Source organism: Pristiophorus japonicus, chromosome 9 (assembly GCF_044704955.1).
Source record: "Pristiophorus japonicus isolate sPriJap1 chromosome 9, sPriJap1.hap1, whole genome shotgun sequence".
NCBI classification, from domain to species: Eukaryota; Metazoa; Chordata; class Chondrichthyes; family Pristiophoridae; genus Pristiophorus; species Pristiophorus japonicus.
This window is the reverse complement of record NC_091985.1, coordinates 221537320-221556143: the sequence shown is the minus strand read 5'-3', so window position 1 is coordinate 221556143 and position 18824 is coordinate 221537320. Positions and strand designations below refer to the sequence as shown.

Genomic DNA, 18824 nt, shown 5'->3' with positions numbered 1-18824 from the left:
GGGTAATTTAGATAAAACTACGAATTCCCTGAAAGGTCATGGATCCAAAAATTAATAGGAAAGAAGAGAGACTCTTGTGAACGTCTGTTTTAAATGAGAAATGCTTGTGTGATTTTTACTGTGAAAAAAAAAAGTTTGTTTTAGCTCCACCCACTTTTTCAAACAGAATGAAAGTTTTTTTAACCCTTCGTAGTGTTGTCCTGTATGTGGGAAGTTTAAGAGTGTGAACCTTATTGAATTACGTATATTCGGATGATAAGTTACGGAGCCAGGAAATGCACAAAGGATAGGTTTGTTGAGTAAAAAAAAAAGAAAAAAATACATGGTCCCGGTGGTTAAAAAAGGATTTGACATGCTCACTTACTTGTCGAAAGAAAACATTCAGAGAAGGCACAGCAAAACAACTGAGATGGATTCAAAAGGATTCAAAAACAAATATTATATTAAATAACACGACCTTGAGGCTGGAACAATTGAGATAACGAAAAGCAGTCCACAGCCTACGTGCCAGACTTCCCTCTAGTTATGGAAAAGACGAAAAAAAAAAGATGTAACGTACTAAATAGGTGCTAAAAAAAAAGTGTTCTGAGATTTTAAACTATGAGAAAAATTCCACTGCAGTCTAAAAAATCACTCCTGTCGAGTTGGCAGAAAAACTCCATTAAATTAGGGCTTTCATTGACAGAAGGAGGACATATTAAAAACTGTAGACGTCTTAAAGAAAGAGTGCACGCACGAGAAATGTATTCAGAGTTCCACTGGGACCTCTGAGAAATGTATCGATAGACTACTTAGTTAAAATGGTTGGCTTTGCATTGACCGAGGCTGATGACAAAATTGAATTTCAGTAAACAAATAGCTATTAAAAATTTGTGGTCTTGTTTTAAATCAATTAAAAAAAATATCTTTGGCAAGTACTTGAATAAGAAGTTAAAAAATATTGGAGTTTAATCAAATGCTGCCTTTCCTGATGAAAAGATTTTTTTTTCAGATGGTTACGTGAAGTCACGTAATGACATCAGGTCTTCTTACAAACCTGTAAAGGAGTTAACCCTTTCTATTGACAGCCGTTTCATACTGAACATTATCAATTTGGATTTCTTAATAGAAAAAAGACTCACCTAACAGGGGAATGGTGCGAGTCAGAATAAAAATAAAAACAGAACTAGCTTATGTAATAATACTTGCCTGATACAATAAAGAAATAGATACTCAAACAAAACAAATTGAAGAGCTAAAAGGCTAAGATAAATAAGTTGAAAGGGATCCACAAACCCAACTTAACCCTGACCTCCGATTTCACAGGGTGACCTCGACATACATGGATATAATGCAGAATCAAGGGACCTGTGGGCCCTGGTAAAGCAAACCCTGAGCCCAACTGAGCATGCCCGATTTCTAACTCAGCTAGGACGTGCTACTCATGATGCATTGGTGGTTGCTCACCCTAACGATGTCCATGATCGCCTAAACGCTATCTTTAATGCTCTCATCACGACCCTTCAGAAGCCCATCAGTATGGCCGCAGTATTAGAAACTAAACCCAAATGAGAAGAAACTGCCGATGAATTCATGGAAAGATTTATTGAAATATACGGAAGTCAATCAGGAGATAATGCCTTCAGGGCGGGAGAGGATTCTCCTCAATTCTGCGCCATCCTACTTCAGTGCCTGCCCAATTCTATTGCTCACGCAATCCGGACAAATAATATGAATTGGGCAGATAACAATAAAGCCCAGATGGAAAGGACGGTTAAATATTATTGGCAGGAAAAGAAAGGAGAGGGGGGAGGTGCGCCCCCAACCCGGGTCAAGACTGAATAAATGACTAGAAAGGAAGAGCCGCCTCGGGTAGAAGGACCAAAACCCGACCCAAGGGGATACCAGATGGAACCGCAGTGTTGCGTGCAGGGTTGGGTGGATAAACAGGGATAGTTATACTAAACACCCAAATGGCCCGGGCCCTGCTAATTACGGACCGCCCTACTGTCCCCGGCCTGGTATGGGAAGAGGTCAGGGCTGGGAAAGACGAGATAGATGCTTTATTTGTGGGCAAGAAGGACATTGGAATAGAAATTGTCCCTCCCGTCAGCACGAAAAAGGAAGAGGAGGAAGAGGAAGGGGGGGGAAAAGAGGATGGGGATCTTACACTAACTTCTCCCAGAACAACCCCTTTGGCCAACCATCCCCAGATTCGTATTGACTACGCAGCTTGATTGTGCAGGGACCCTCCCCGGATGACGAACCGATGATATTGTTAAAATATTCGGAATGAGTGGCAACCCTTCTTGATAGATACGGGAGCCTTCATGTCTTCTGTACAATCAAAGCTTAAACTCCCCACCTTCACTGAAACACAGGGACTGTCAGGATTCCTGGGACAAGTCTCTACATTCCCGGTGTCAGAACCGGTTAAAATGGGTTACCAGGAAGAATCGGTGGAACATCGATTTGTTATCACAACCAATCTGGACTGTAACTTGATGGCTAGAGACCTCCTCTGCAAATTCCAGTTGCATTTGGAGTGTGGAGATGATGGGATTATTGTAAAACAGGGAACCCTTAAGCGGCAATATTATACCACTAGAACCCCTCAGTGGTGGTCTCTGGACCTGCCACAGGCACCCTATCACGTGACCCTAGCATACGATCCCAGTGGAAAGAATCAGGACCTGCAGAACTTTTATCAGGATCATGAAGGGGAAGTGAAGGAAATTCTATTAAGGGCTAGAGTGACTGGACCGGAAGGGAAGGCAGATTTTGTGGAAATAGACAGCCCCCAACGGTGGCACCACATATTACTCGAAGTATTACCTCCCCACCACGCTAAAGATTTGGAAGTTATGGTGCGCCAGGCTATAGACGAGGCTGACCCTACTAGCCAGGATGTGCAAATTGTAAAACATGGCCGAACAGTCCAATTCCACGAAAACCCCGAGAAGATCTTAACGACTCTGCAGCATCATACTGGCTCTGGCATACCTGACTATGTGGATCCTCATGTGTCGGCAGAGGACCCCTCCCAAGTGGGTTATACTCCCATTGATCCGATTGAGATCCCAGTGCAGGGCAATGTGGACTGGCCCTCTATCCGACAGTACCCACTGAAATCACAGGCAATCCTAAACTGACCTTTCGGCACTGTACGGCCATTAATCCGGCCTGTTTTCTTACTGAGCCACCCCAAGATGAGGAACAACCCAGTCATGATTGTTTATCTTTAATTCAAGAGGCCACATCAGTCAGGGAAGATTTAGTTGATGTACCAATTGAAGATCCAGACTGTATTATGTATGTTGACGGAAGTTCTTCTATCAATCCAGAAGGTACACGAATCTCAGGATACGCCATAGTAAACCAGGAGAATCAGGTCCTGGAATCTGCCGCTTTTGAAACCGCCTATTCTGCCCAACAAGCTGAATTATTCGCCCTCACCCGAGCCTGTATCTTGGCCAAAGACCTCAAAGTCAATATCTATACCGACTCTAGGTATGCCTTTGGGGTGGCCCATGATTTCGGACAATTATGGAAAAATAGGGGATTCCTAACCTCACAGGGGAATGAGATATCCCATAAGCAACTAGTATCTGATTTGTTGCAAGCCCTCATGCTCCCCAAGCACATTGCCGTTGTTAAATGTACCGCCCACACCACCGGAAAATCCCTGGTTGATATAGGGAACCACTGTGCTGACAAAGAGGCTAAACAGGCCTCTCGTGACCAACAGATGATAGTGCCCAAAATGATGAGTCAGACTAAAAATCCTGCGAAGGATAAGTTAGCCTCGGAAAAACCAATGCCAACCATCCAAGATGTTATAAAAGCACAGGAGGACGCTCCTGAAAAAGATAAACTGTTATGGAAATATTATGGATGTACTTATGACAATGTTTCTAAACTCTGGACCACTCCCGCGGAACAGACTTGCATGTCTGACGAGTTGGCTCTATGGGTTATTGAATGTATGCATTTTGCTACTCATTGTGGAGCAAGGACCACGAGTGACACACTTTTGACTACTTGGTGGCACCCTAGACTCCAGGCGCTCGCCCAGAACATCAGTAGTCGTTGCCTGGTTTTCCAGCAACATAATCCAGGGAAGGGAGTCCCCTGTGATTGGGGTAAAACGTCCCTACCCAAAGGTCCCTTTGAGACATTTCAGTTGGACTACATTGAGTTGCAAAAAGTTCAGTGTTACAAATATGTGTTAGTAATAGTAGATGTGTTTAGCAGATGGATTGAGGCCTACCCTACCCTGGACAATAAGGCTCAAACTGTTGTTAAGGTGTTAATGAGGGAAATTGTTCCTAGATATGGTATCTCAGCTCGACTGATGACCACCTATGTTCTTTCTCTGACTCAGGCTCTGCGACTAGCTCACAACCAGGTTCAAGATGCTCACCTCGACCTCCCAGTTTTACCCGAATTGTCCCTCGTGGCACCAGGGAAGTATGGATTCGGAAGGGATTAGAGCCACAATGGGAGGGGCCTTTTCAGGTGTTATTCACTACCCCCACTGCAGCCAAGGTTGAGGGGGAAAGTGCCTGGGTTCACCTGCACCACTGCAAGCTCACCACCCTCTAACGAACCTATTTTACTGGTTATTCGAACTCCTGTTTCTGTTCCAGGCTTCCTCTTCTCCATAGCTGAACAAGGCCGTTGGCATCCTAATTGGAACATGGACCAGTTTGAACTTTTACCCGTAGTGATAGACAGCCAGCTACACCAACGGTGACCTGAGAAGAGAGACAGGAAAACTGAACTCTTTTAATCAGCAAAATAATTGGACTATTTATCTGAATCCTGAGCCATAAGATGAAACTGTGTCTGTATGCCACAGTCTGTACAATAGTGTTGATATATGACAGTTTCGGCGCATGGGAGGGGAGACAGAGACGAGAGCTCCATGTAAACACCTTTTTGTACATGTCTTATGTTTATGCGCAAAATGGGAACTTTTCTAGATGTTGGGTGTGTTCACATATCCCTATACATTCCAAAGGGGGAATTCCTTTGCGCCCCGTTCCACTGACCCTAACTGAGACTGTCAGATGGATTCAGAGCCAAACTATCACAAGAGGAGGGAGGCCAATACAATTAGTCAGACGTTCCAGGGATGGTACCAACCAACCTACGACCGTGGAAAGGAACCCCCATTCTTAGCCCTGACCAATACCTCGGGGATTGGGAGGCCAACCGGGGACATATGTCTAACCCGAAATGACACCAGTAACAAGGGACATAACATAGGGTACAGCAAATGCCCAAACAGTCTCAACATCACCACAGGTGCACGAGTCACCATCCTCTCTCACCTTCCGAATAAAACAGATGGAGGTTTGTGGGCCCAGTCCTGGGACCCGGAAGATGGACAGGGTCCTGTTATCTGGGATATGTGGTGCCATTTGTGCGGCAAGTACGTACCCTGGCGGAAGCACATGCCTCCAGCCGATACAAGCGAGCCATCACCCCCGCCGACAAGTTCTTTGGGGTCATGATGTTCCCAATCGGGATAGGACGTCACATGGATGAAGTACAGAACCTAGAGACGATATTGGAACAGATAGCTAACAATACTGCTGAACCTCTGGAGCGCATCACAGCTGAAATGGTAGCAATAAGGACCGTAGCATTACAAAACCGAATGGCCCTCGATTACCTGTTAGCTGAGAAAGGGGGAACGTGTGCCCTGATAGTGCAACATTCAGATCCTTACAGTCCTGATAGTTCAGAAAACATAACCAATCTCGCTGATCACATAAGAAGGGAGGTGAAGAAATTATCCACACCAGCAGAAGGATCTAGCTGGTTTGATTGGCTATCAGATGGATCTTGGAGATCCTATCTAATGCATGGGGCAATTATTCTCATCGTAGTAATAATTACCTGTTGTTTGATTGTTGGTTGCCTTAACCTTTGTTGTAAAGTAATGATGGCAAGGTTATCAAACCCTCTTGTGGTCAAGGGCTCCCGAGTTATGATCCAACGAACTAAAGAACTACTCGACACTAACAACAATATAATTCAGGAAATAGAGTGTGAATGGATGAATGCGATACTCCTAGAATGATCCTAAGTGTTATCATGGAATGATAAAAGGGGGGAATGTGAATGTTTAAAAATGTATAAAGTCGAGAAGTTGAGAACGTGGGAATTATATATGGACAGTATAAGCTAACAAAGAATTCATGGTGGAATAGCCATGACATCTCAGACTCGAGACTGCGAAATGTTACAACACTAACACATATTGAAACAAAACCCACAGCTTGCAGAAAAACCTCAAGGTCTTATTAAATCATGTTATTAACCTGAAACATTAACAGAAGGTCTTTGTTTAAAATCAGACCATACTTAGATCGGCTTATGAGTGGACAAAGGGAAAGAGGGATCAAAAGGGATAGGCTGAACTAGGATGTCACTCTAGCCCTATCTTGTTATCTTTTGCCGAAAATGTATAACCGTCGTCCCTTTACAATGTAACGTCACTTTGTCCGTAGGAAGTGAGTGCGTTCTATCAGAGTTGCATTCCTTCTGTCTGATAAGGTTCCCGATCGGGATTTGCTTTTTAAATAAAAGCTTGCTTTGTTTAAAGCACAATCGGTATTCGACTCAGTGATTTCACTGAACCAGATTGAGAGAAAAGAATCTACATTTATAAAGGGAGGACAGGAGTGTAGTGAACTGAGATGGAGGTTGACATCACCGAGGATGAGAAGTCGCTTGGTGCATAGGCTGAGAGAGGAAAGCAGTCAGGATATATCTGTGATAAACTTATATAAAAACTCTCTACAAACAATTGTAAGATTAAAAAGGTGCCTCATTTAAATCGAACTATCAGATCCTCTGCCATGACGAATGAGTGGAAGGTCATACTGGAGTTGTGATGTCTGATGTGTAACAGGAAGTGAATGCGACGGGACACGAGTTGGACCCTGTAAAGTTTATAGGAAGTGTACGTTGTAAATAAGACATTCATTATGAATGAATCTGTGGCCTTAATCTGGCCAGTCTGAGGGAGGAGAGTGATCAGCCAGAGGTCCACGTCCATATGACATAGGTCGAAAGAGGGATGAGGTCCTGCAGGCAGATTTTATGGAGCTAGGAGAGAGATTAAAAGGTAGTAATCTCCAGATTACGCCCTGTGCCATGTGCTGTGAGTACTGAAATAGGAGGATAGAGAAGAGCGTGGCTGGAGAGGTGGTCCCGGAGGGAGGGCTTTAGATTCCTGAGGCATTGGTATCGTTTCTGGGGAGATGGGACCTGCACAAGCCGGATGGGTTGCACCTCTACAGAGCTGGGACCAATATCCTCACAGAGTGGGGGCAGGGGTTGCTTGTGCTGTTGGGGAGGGTTCAAACTAGCTTGGAAGGGGGATGGGAACCAGAGAGTAGTTTCAGAAGGGAGAGAAGCAAAGCTGAAATTGGAGAGCAGAAAATTAGTAGGTGAGTTTGGAAGGCAGAGGTTAGAAAGTAGACAACAAGGGAGTTTGGCGGTGCTAAATGGTATATACCTCAATTGTGGAGTCTAGGGAATAAGACAGATGAGCACAGGGCACGTGTGAGTATGATATTATTGCAATTACTGAGTCAGGGCTGAAAGAAGGGCAGGAATGGCAGCTCAATGCTCCTGGTTGCAGGGTTTTCAGACTTGCTTAAAAAGAAAAGTGGTGGGTCGCAGTATTGATTAACGAAACAATTACAACTGTGTGGAGGGATGCTATGTCAAAGCGATCATCAAATAAAGCCATATAGTTTGAACTGAAGAACAAAAAAGAGGTGATCACACTGCTGGGAGTGTACTATAGGGAGTGTACAAACAGTCAGAGGGAGATAGAAGAGCAAATATGTAGGCAACATCGAAGATAGGTGCAGGAGTAAGCCATTCGGCCCTTCGAGCCTGCACCACCATTCGATAAGATCATGGCTGATCATTCCCTCAGTACCCCTTTCCTGCTTTCTCTCCATATCCCTTGATTCCTTTAGCCATAAGGGCCATATCTAACTCCCTCTTGAATATATCCAATGAACTGGCATCAACAACTCTCTGCGGCAGGGAATTCCACAGGTTAACAACTCACTGAGTGAAGAAGTTTCTCCTCATCTCAGTCCTAAATGGCCGACCCCTTATTCTAAGACTGTGTCCCCTGGTTCTGGACTTCCCCAACATTGGGAACATTCTACCTGCATCTAACCTGTCCTGTCCCGTCCCGTCAGAATTTTATATGTTTCTATGAGATCCCGTCTCATCCTTCTAAACTCCAGTGTATAAAGGGCCAGTTGATCCAGTCTCTCCTCATATGTCAGTCCAGCCATCCCGGGAATCCATCTGGTGAACCTTCGCTGCACTCCCTCAATAGCAAGAACGTCCTTCCTCAGATTAGGAGACCAAAACTGAACACAATATTCCAGGTGAGGCCTCACTAAGGCCCTGTACAACTGCAGTAAGAACTCCCTGCTCCTGTACTCAAATCCCCTAGCTATGAAGGCCAACATACCTTCTTCACCGCCTGCTGTACCTGTATGCCAACTTTCAATGACTGATGAACCATGACACCCAGGTCTCGTTGCACCTCCCCATTTCCTATTCTGCCACCATTCAGATAATATTCTGTCTTCGTGTTTTTGCCCCCAAAGTGGATAACCTCACATTTATCCACATTATACTGCATCTGCCATGCATTTGCCCACTCACCTAACCTGTCCAAGTCACCCTGCAGCCTCTTAGCGTCCCCCTCACAGCTCACACCATCACCCAGTTTAGTGTCATCTGCAAACTTGGAGATATTACACTCAATTCCTTCATCTAAATCATTGATGTATATTGTAAATAGTTGGGGTCCCAGCACTGAGCCCTGCGGCACTCCACTTGTCACTGCCTGCCATTCTGAAAAGGACCTGTTTATCCCGACTCTCTGCTTCCTGTCTGCCAACCAGTTCTCTATCCACGTCAGTACATTACCCCCAATACCATGTGCTTTGATTTTGCACACCAATCTCTTGTGTGGGAGCTTGTCAAATCCTTTTGAAAGTCCAAAACACCACATCCACTGGTTCGCCCTTGTCCACTCTACTAGTTACAGCCTCAAAAGATTCCAGAAGATTTGTCAAGCATGATTTCCCCTTCATAAATCGATACTGACTTGGACCGATCCTGTCACTGCTTTCCAAATGCGCTGCTATTTCATCCTTAATAATTGATTCCAACATTTTCCCCACTACTGATGTCAGGCTAACAAGTGTATAATTACCCGTTTTCTCTCTCCCTCCCCCTTTAAAAAGTGGTGTTGCATTAGCTACAGTCCATAGGAACTGATTCAGAGTCGATAGACTGTTGGGAAATGATCACCAATGCATCCACTATTTCTAGGGCCACTTCCTTAAATACTCTGGGATGCAGACTATCAGGCCCCGGGGATTTATCGGCCTTCAATCCCATCAATTTCCCTAAGGCAATTTCCCACCTAATAAGGATATCCTTCAGTTCCTCCTTCTCACTAGACCCTCGGTCCCCTAGTACTTCCGGAAAGTTATGTGTGTCTTCCTTCGTGAAGACAGAGCCAAAGTATTTGTTCAATTGGTCTGCCATTTCTTTGTTCCCCATTATAAATTCACCTGAATCTGACTGCAAGGGACCTATGTTTGTCTTCACTAATCTTCTTCTCTTCACATATCTACAGAAGTTTTTGCAGTCAGTGTTTATGTTCCCGGCAAGCTTCTTCTCGTACTCTATTTTCCCCCTCTTAATTAAACCCTCTGTCCTCCTCTGCTGAATTCTAAATTTCTCCCAGTCCTCAGGTTTGTTGCTTTTTCTAGCCAATTTATATGCCTCTTCCTTGAATTTAACACTATCCTTAATTTCCCTTGTTTGCCACGGTTGAGCCACCTTCCCCGTTTTATTTTTACTCCAAACAGGGATGTACAATTGCTGAAGTTCATCCATGTGATCTTTAAATGTTTGCCATTGCCTATCCACCATCAACCCTTTAAGTATAATTTGCCAGTCTATTCTTGCCAATCCATGCCTCAAACTATCGAAGTTACCTTTCCTTAAGTTCAGAACCCTAGTTTCTGAATTAACTGTGTCACTCTCCATCTTAACATAGAATTCTACCATGTTATGGTCACTCTTCCCCAAGGGGCCTCGCACAACAACATTGCTAATTAGTCCTTTCTCATTACACATCACCCAGTCTGGGATGGCCAGCTCCCCAGTTGGTTCCTTGACATATTGGTCTAGCAAACCATCCCTAATATAGGAAATCCTCCTCCACCGCATTGCTACCATTTTGGTTAGCCCAATCAATATGTAGATTAAAGTCACCCATGATAATTGCTGTACCTTTATAGCATGCATCCCTAATTTCTTGTAGGCCATTTGGGACCGAGATGAGGAGAGGCTTCTTCGCCCAGAGAGTGGTGAACCTGTGGAATTCTCTACCACAGAAAGTAGTTGAGGCCAATTCACTAAATATATTCAAAAGGGAGTTAGATGAAGTCCTTACTACTTGGGGGATCAAGGGGTATGGCATGAAAGCAGGAAGGGGGTACTGAAGTTTCATGTTCAGCCATGAACTCATTGAATGGCGGTGCAGGCTAGAAGGGCTGAATGGCCTACTCCTGCACCTATTTTCTATGTTTCTATGATGCTGTCCCCAACCTCACTACCCCTGTTTCGTGGTCTGTACACAACTCCCACTAGCGTTTTCTGTAGCTCCACCCATACCGATTCCACATCATCCAAGCTAATGTCCTTTCTTACTATTGCATTAATTTCCTCTTTAACCAGCAATGCCACCCCGCCTCCTTTTCCTTTCTGTCTATCCTTCCTAAATGTTGAATACCCCTGGATGTTGAGTTCCCAGCCTTGGTCACTCTGGAGCCATGTCTCCGTGATGCCAATTACATCATACCCGTTAACTGCTATCTGCGAGGTTAATTCGTCCACCTTGTTCTGAATACTCCTCGCATTGAGGCTCAGAGCTTTCAGGCTTGTCTTTCTAACACACTTTGCCCCTTTAGAATTTTGCTGTAATGTGGCCCTTTTTGTTTTTTGGCTTAGGCTTCTCTGCCCTCCACTTTTACTTTTCTTCTGCCCCCATTCTACTTCCCTCTGTCTCCCTGCATAGGTTCCCATCCCCCTGCCATATTAGTTTAACTTCTCTCCAACGGCACTCGCAAACACTCCCCCTGAGACATTGATTCCGGTCCTGCCCAGGTGCAGACCGTCCGGTTTGTACTGGTCCCACCTCCCTCAGAACCGGTTCCAATGTCCCAGGAATTTGAATCCCTCCCTTTTGCACCACTCCTCAAGCCACGTATTCATCTGAGCTATCCTGCGATTCCTACTCTGACTAGCACGTGGCACTGGTAGCAATCCTGAGATTACTATTTTTGAGGTCCTAGTTTTTAATTTAGCTCCTAGCTCCCTAAATTCGTCTCGTAGGACCCCATCCCGTTTTTTACCTATATCGTTGATACCTATATGTACCACAACAACTGGCTATTCACCCTCTCTTTCTGAGAAGTGCAAAAACTATAGAGCAGTAAGAGTAGGGGATTTCAACTATCCCAATACTAAATGGGATAGAATTAGGGTGTAGAATTCCTAAAATGCATTCATAAAAAAGGAGTGCTTTTTTAGCCAGTACGGAGCAATCTCCACAAGTGAGGGAGCGGTTCTGGACTTTTTTTTTTAAGGGAATGAAGCTCGGCAGGTGGAAAGGGTATCAGTGAGAGAGCATTTTGGTGCTAGGGATCATAATTCAGTAAGATTTAGGTTAGTTATGGAAAAGTACAAAGATAGACCGGCAATAAATGTTCTCAATTGGGGAAAAGCCAATTTTACTAAGCTAAGATTTAGCCAAGGTGGACTGGAAACAGCTACTTGCAGGTAAATCAGTGTCAGAGTAGTGGGAGGCATTCAAGGAGATCGTGAAGGTTCAGGGCAAGTATGTGCCCTTGAAGAAAAAGGGTGGGACTAGCAAATCTAGAGCCCCCTGGATGTCAAGGGGCATACAGGGTAGGATAATTTTTTTAAAAGGGAGGCTTATGACAAATACCGAGGGCTCAATACTGCAGAAACCCTAGAGGAGTATAGAAAGTGCAGGCATGAAATTAAAAAGGAAGTTAGGAAAGCAAAGAGAGAGCATGTAAAATCAAGGAAAACCCAAAGCCGTTTAATAAATACATTAAGAGCAAAAGGATAACTAAAGAAAGAATAATGACTATTATACAGACCATAAAGGTAATGTGTGCGTGGAGGCAGAAGACATGTGTATGGTACTTAATGAGTACTTTGCGTCTGTTTTCACAAAAGAGAGGGGCGATGCACACATTGCAATCGGATAGGAGGTGTGTGAAATATTGGATGAAATAAACATAGTGAGAGAGGAAGTATCAAAGTGTTGAGCATCTTTGAAAGTGAATAAATCCCCAGGCCCAGATGAAATATATCCCGGGCTGTTAAGAGAAGCAAGAGAGGAAATAGCAGGGGCTCTAATCATCATTTTCCAATCCTCTCTGGCTATAGGTGTGGTGCCGAATGACTGGAGGACTGCTAACATTGTACCTTTGTTTAAAAAGGGAGAAAGGCATAGACCGAGTAATTACAGGTCAGTCAGCCTAACCTTGGGTAAATCTTCATTTAGAAAGACAGTACGCATGGATTTGTGAAGGGAAGGTCGTATCTGACTAACTTGATTGAATTATTTGAGGAAGTAACAAGGATGGTCAATGAGGGAAGTGCATATGATGTAGTGTATATGGATCTTAGGCTTTTGATAAAGGTCCCACACGGCAGACTGGTCACGAAAATAATAACCCATGGGATCCAGGGCAAAGTGGTAAGTTGGATCCAAAATTGGCTCAGAGGCAGGAAGCAGAGGGTAATGGTGGATGTTGATTTTGTGACTGGAAGGCTGTTTCCAGTGGGGTTTAGCAGGACACAATACTAGGTCCCTTTTTATCAATGATTTAGACTTCAATGTAGGGGCTATGATTAAGGAGTTTGCAGATGATGCAAAAATTGGTGTGGTTGATAATGAGGAAGAAAGCTGTAGACTGCAGGAAGATATCAATGGACTGATCAGGTGGGCAGAACAGAATTCAATCCGGAGAAGTGTGAGGTAATGAATTTGGGGATGTCTAACAAGGAATGGGATACACAATAAATGGTAGGATACTAAGAAGTGTGGAGGAACAGAGGGACCTTGGAATGCATGTCCACAGATCCCTGAAGGTAGCAGGACTAGTAGATTAAGGTGGTTAAGAAGGCATACGGAATACTTGCTTTTATTAGCTGAGGCATAGAATGCAAGAGCAGGGAGGTTATGATTGAACTGTATAAAACATTAGTTAGGCCACAGCTAGAGTACTGCGTGCAGTTCTGGTCACCACGTTACACGAAATATGTGTTTGCACTAGAGAGGGTACAGAGGAGATTTACGAGGATATTGCCTGGTCTGGAGAATTTTAGCTATGAGGAAAGATTGGTGAGGCTGGTGTTGTTATCATTGGAACAAAGCAGGCTGAGGGAAGACCTAATTGAGGTATGTAAAATTATGAGGAACCTGGATAGACTAGATAGGAAGGACCTATTTCCCTTAGCAGAGGGGTCAAGAACCAGGTGGCATAGATTTAAAGTAATTGGTAGAAGGTTTAGAGGGGATTTGAAGGGAATTATTTTTACCCAGGGTGGTGGGGGTCTGGAACTCACTGCCTGAAAGGGTAGTACAGGCAGAAACCCTCCCCATATTTAAAAAGTACTTGGCTATGCACTTGAAGTGCCATAATCTACAAGGCTACGGACTAAAAGCTGGAAAGTGGGATTAGCTCTTTTTTGGCTGGCATTGACACGATGAGCCAAATGGGCTCCTTCTGTGCTGTAAATTTCTATGATTCTCAAACTTACATAGATGGACTGGAAAGTGCTGTCTCTGCATTTATATGGAGAGGCCAGAATGACAGGCAGGCATGTGCCAATGATCGAACATTTACGGAAACGTGGTGCAATATTAAAAAGGTATTGAAACAGGCTTTATGAATATTAGAAGTGTTATTGAACCATGGCACAAAGTATTCTTATGAATTAGCTTTATCTTTATAAACTAGTACTCAAAAAATTGCTTTATGTTGCTGGTATTAACATTGTATTAAAATTATTCCAGGTATCCTGCAGATATCCCTACTCCTGGACTGCTGAACACACAGACAGGAGTTTAAACTGAATGTTTCACTGTCTTTCAGATATAAACTGGAGCCAACGCCTCTTGTGCAATGGAGGAAATCGCTCACCGAGAATAACAAACGGAAATAACAAAACCACCATCACATGTTCTGCGTTTAGTGAAGAACATTAACCCGAACATTCAGCCAGCTTTTCTAACCATGAAGCTGCGATTCCAGTAAAGGATGTTTGACACCACCAGACCCGACACTGCGGATTAACTGAATGTCAGCTCCAGCTGTACAAGACATTAAACAGCACCTCATCTACAGAAGATCATCGATAAAATAGTCACATGTTTAGAAACAGACGCCGTCACCTCTGAAAATCTGATTGGTAAAACCATATAAATCTGAAACTGTTAATGTAATGATTTGGATGAAGGGACCGAGTGAAATGTAGCCAAGTTTGCTGATGATACAAAGATGGGTGGGAAAGCAAGTTGTGAGGAGGACAAAGAATCTGCAAACATTTGGCAGATGGAGTATAATGTGGGAAAGTGTGAGGTTATCCACTTGGCAGGAAAAATAAAAAAGCAACTTAATACTTAAATGGAGATTACAAAGGGCCCCGACAACATCTCGGCTGTTGTATTGAAGACTTGTGCTCCAGAACGAGCCGCGAATCTAGCCAAGCTATTCCAGTACCGCTACAACACTGGCATCTATCCAACAATGTGGAAAACTGCCCAGGTATGTCCTGTCCACAAAAAGCAGGACAAATCCAATCTGGCCAATTACCGCCCCATCAGCCTACTCTCAATCATCAGCAAAGTGATGGAAGGTGTCGCCAACAGTGCTATCAAGCGGCATTTACTCACCAATGCCGATAACCAGTTTGGGTTCTGCAAGGGCCACTTGACTCCAGACCTCATTACAGCCTTGGTCCAAACATTGACAAAAGAGCTGAATTCCAGAGGTGAGGTGAGAGTGACTGCCCTCAACATCAAGGCAGAATTTGACCGAGTGTGGCATCAAGGAGCCCTAGTAAAACTGAAGGCAATGGAAATCAGGGGGAAAACTCTCCACTGGCTTGACAAAAGAGCTGAATTCCAGAGGTGAGGTGAGAGTGACTGCCCTCAACATCAAGGCAGAATTTGACCGAGTGTGGCATCAAGGAGCCCTAGTAAAACTGAAGGCAATGGAAATCAGGGGGAAAACTCTCCACTGGCTGGAATCATACCCAGCACAAAGGAAGATGGTTGTGGTGATTGGAGGTCAATCATCACAGCCCCAGGACATTGCGACAGGAGTTCCTCAGGGCAGTGTCCTAGGCCCAACCATCTTCAGTTGCTTCATCAATGACCTTCCTTCCATCAAAAGGTCAGACGTGGGGATGTTCGCTAATGACTGCACAGTGGTCAGTTCCATTCACAACTCCTCAGATGATGGCATAGAGCAAGACCTGGACAACATTCAGGCTTGGGCTGATAAGTGGCAAGTAACATTCATGACACAAAAGTGCCAGGCAATGACTATCTCCAACAAGCAAGAGTCTAACCACCGTCCCATTATATTCAGTGGCATTACCATAGCCGAATCCCCTACCAGCAACATCCTCAGGGTTACCATTGACCAGAAACTTAACTGGACGAACCACATAAATACTGTGGCAACAAGAGCAGGTCAGAGGCTGGGTATTCTGCGTGAATGTCTCACTTCCTGACTCCCCAAAGCCTTTCCACCATCTACAAGACACAAGTCAAGAGTGTGATGGAATACTCTCCACTTGCCTGAATGAGTGCAACTGCGACAACATTCAAGAAGCTCAACACCATCCAGGACAAAGCAGCCCGTTTGATTGGCACCCCATCCACCACCTTAAACATTCACTCCCTCCATCATCGACGTACCGTGGCTGCAGTGTTTACCGTGTACAAGCTACACTGCAGCAACACGCCAAGGCTTGTTCCGCAGCATCTCCCAAACCTGCAACCTCTACCACCTAGAAGGACAAGGGAAGCAGGCATATGGGAACACCACCACCTCCACGTTCCCCTCTAAGGCACACACCATCCTGATTTGGAAGCATATTGCCGTTCCTACATTGTTGCTGGGTCAAAATCCTGGAACTCCCTCCCTAACAGTACTGTGGGAGTACCATCACCACATGGACTGCAGCAGTTCAAGAAGGTGGCTCCCCGCCATCTTCTCAAGGGCAAATATGGATGGGCAATAAATGCTGGTCTTACCAGCGACGCCCACATCCCTTGAATGAATTTAAAAAATGAATCAGAAGCATCTGACCTCTCAAGTGGGCATAAAAGATTCCATGACGTTATTTTGAAGAAAAGAGATCTCTCCGGTGTCCTGGCTAATATTTAGCCTTCAACCAACATCACTGTGAAAAGCATTTTATAAATACAAGTCTTCCTTTAACAAAGGAGAAAAGGTTCAAAAATGGAACAGTGGGTAACAGGACATCAATTAGTCTCCTCTTGGAGAAATCAAGGAATCGACTCACTGCATGTAGGAAGCAAAGCTGATTTATTTGACAGTGGTTTGACAGAGGGTGCAGAAAAGATTTAGAAGAATGATTCCAGGGATGTGGGACTTCAGTTACATGGATAGACTGGTGAAGCTGGAGTTGTTCTTCTTAGAACAGAGAAGGTTGAGAAGAGATTTGATAGAGGTGTTCTAAAATCATGAGGGGTCTGGACAGAGTAGAGAGAAAATATTCCCATTGGTGGAAGGATTGAGAACCAGAGGACACAGATTCAAGGTGATTGGCAAAAGAACCAAAGGCGACATGAGAAAAAACTTTTTTAAGCAGCGAGTGGTTAGGATCTGGAATGCACGGCCTGAAAGGCTGGTGGAGGCAGATTCAATCGTGGCTTTCAAAAAGGGAATTGGATAAGTACCTGAAATAAAACATTTCCAGGGCCACAGGGAAAGGGCGGAGAGTGGGACTAGCTGAAGTACTCTTGCAGAGAGCCGGCACGGGCTCGACGGTCCGAAAGGCCTCCTTCTGTGCTGTAACCATTCTATGATTCTATGATATCCAGAAAATTAAACTCCAGCCCAGTTATAGGGATTAATTACACCAGCGGCAACAAACCCCACAGTCCGAGTGAACATGGTTCAGTCCTGGATGTGATTAACGGCAACAATAACAGCAGAGTCCAACCCCTGCAGTCACTTGTGAGCTCGCTGGTGTCTCAGCAGGTTGGATGAATCAGTGAATCCCTTCCCACACTCAGAGCAGGTGAACGGCCTCTCCCCAGTGTGAACTCGCTGGTGTCTTAGCAGGTCGGATGATCGAGTGAATCCCTTCCCACACTCAGTGCAGGTGAATGGTCTCTCCCCAGTATGAGCTTGCTGGTGTGTCAGCAGGTGGGATGATTGAGTGAAATGCTTCCCACATTCAGAGCAGATGAATGGCCTCTCCCCAGTGTGAGTTCGCTGGTGTTCCAGCAGGTGAGATGATCGAGTGAAACCCTTCCCACATTCAGAGCAGATGAATGGCCTCTCCCCAGTGTGAACTCGCTGGTGTGTCAGCAGGTTGGATAAGTAAGTGAAGCCGTTACCACACTCGGAGCAGATGAATGGCCTCTCCCCAGTGTGAGTGCATTGGTGTGTCCGCAGGTCGGATGATCGAGTGAATACCTTCCCACACACAGGACAGGTAAACGGCTTCGCCCCAGTGTGAACTCGCTGGTGCCTCAGCAGGTCAGATGAACGAGTGAATCCCTTCTCACACACGAAGCAGGTGAATGGCCTCTCCCCAGTGTGAATTCGCTCGTGTGCCAGCAGGCTAGATGAATATGTGAATTCCTTCCCACACACAGGACAGGTGAATGGCCTCTCCCTGTTGTGAATTCGCTGGTGTGCCAGCAGTCTGGATGAATAAGTGAATCCCTTCCCACACACAGTGCAGGTGAACGGCGTCTCCCCAGTGTGAACTTGCTGGTGTTCAGTGAGGTGGGATGAACGAGTGAATCCCTTCCCACACACGGGGCAGGTGAATGGCCTCTCTCCGTTGTGACAGCGTCGATGAGTTTCCAGCGCAGAGGGACAATTGAATCCCTTCCCACAGTCCCCACATTCCCACGGTTTCTCCATGGTGCGGGTGTCCTTGTGTCTCTCCAGATTGGACGATCAGTTGGAGTCTCGTCCATACACAGATCACGTGTACGGTTTCTCCCCGCTGTGAATGGTGCGATGTTTTTTCAGGCTGTGTAACTGGTTAAAGCTCTTTCCACAGTCAGTGCACTGGAACACTCTCACTCGGGTGTGTGTCTCGGTGCTTTACCAGTCACACTGATGTTTGAAATCTTTTCCCACAGACAGAACAGACAAGCACTTCTCCTTCCACATTCAAAGGCTGATGATATTCAGGTGAATCGAGTGACTGTCAGATCTTGATATGATTGGTTCGAGTTTCCCGTCTGTAAATCCTCCTCTTCTAATATCCTGTAAAAGGAGTTTACAAAAGTCAGCACTGGAAGGGCAGGATAGAAATTGAGGACAGACAATCCTAGTTTCTAAGGAACATTCTTTCCTCTCTTTTTCTCCCAAAGCTGTAACTTCCCATACCACACATTCTCCCTCCACCCTGTGCTGAAATCCAAACTCATCGCACCACATCCATCATTTCTT

At 44.9% G+C, this 18824-nt stretch overlaps 1 protein-coding gene across 1 annotated transcript in view; it reads right to left on the bottom strand.

Annotated features, from left to right (window-relative positions):
* Positions 1-18824, bottom strand: part of LOC139274156 (zinc finger protein 420-like) — a 74758-nt gene that overhangs the window by 32094 nt on the left and 23840 nt on the right. The window contains exon 3 of the mRNA XM_070891197.1: positions 17367-18638. Coding sequence (XP_070747298.1) covers positions 17367-18287 — 921 coding nt within the window. The 5' untranslated portion in view covers positions 18288-18638. The remainder of the gene's footprint in view (positions 1-17366; positions 18639-18824) is intronic.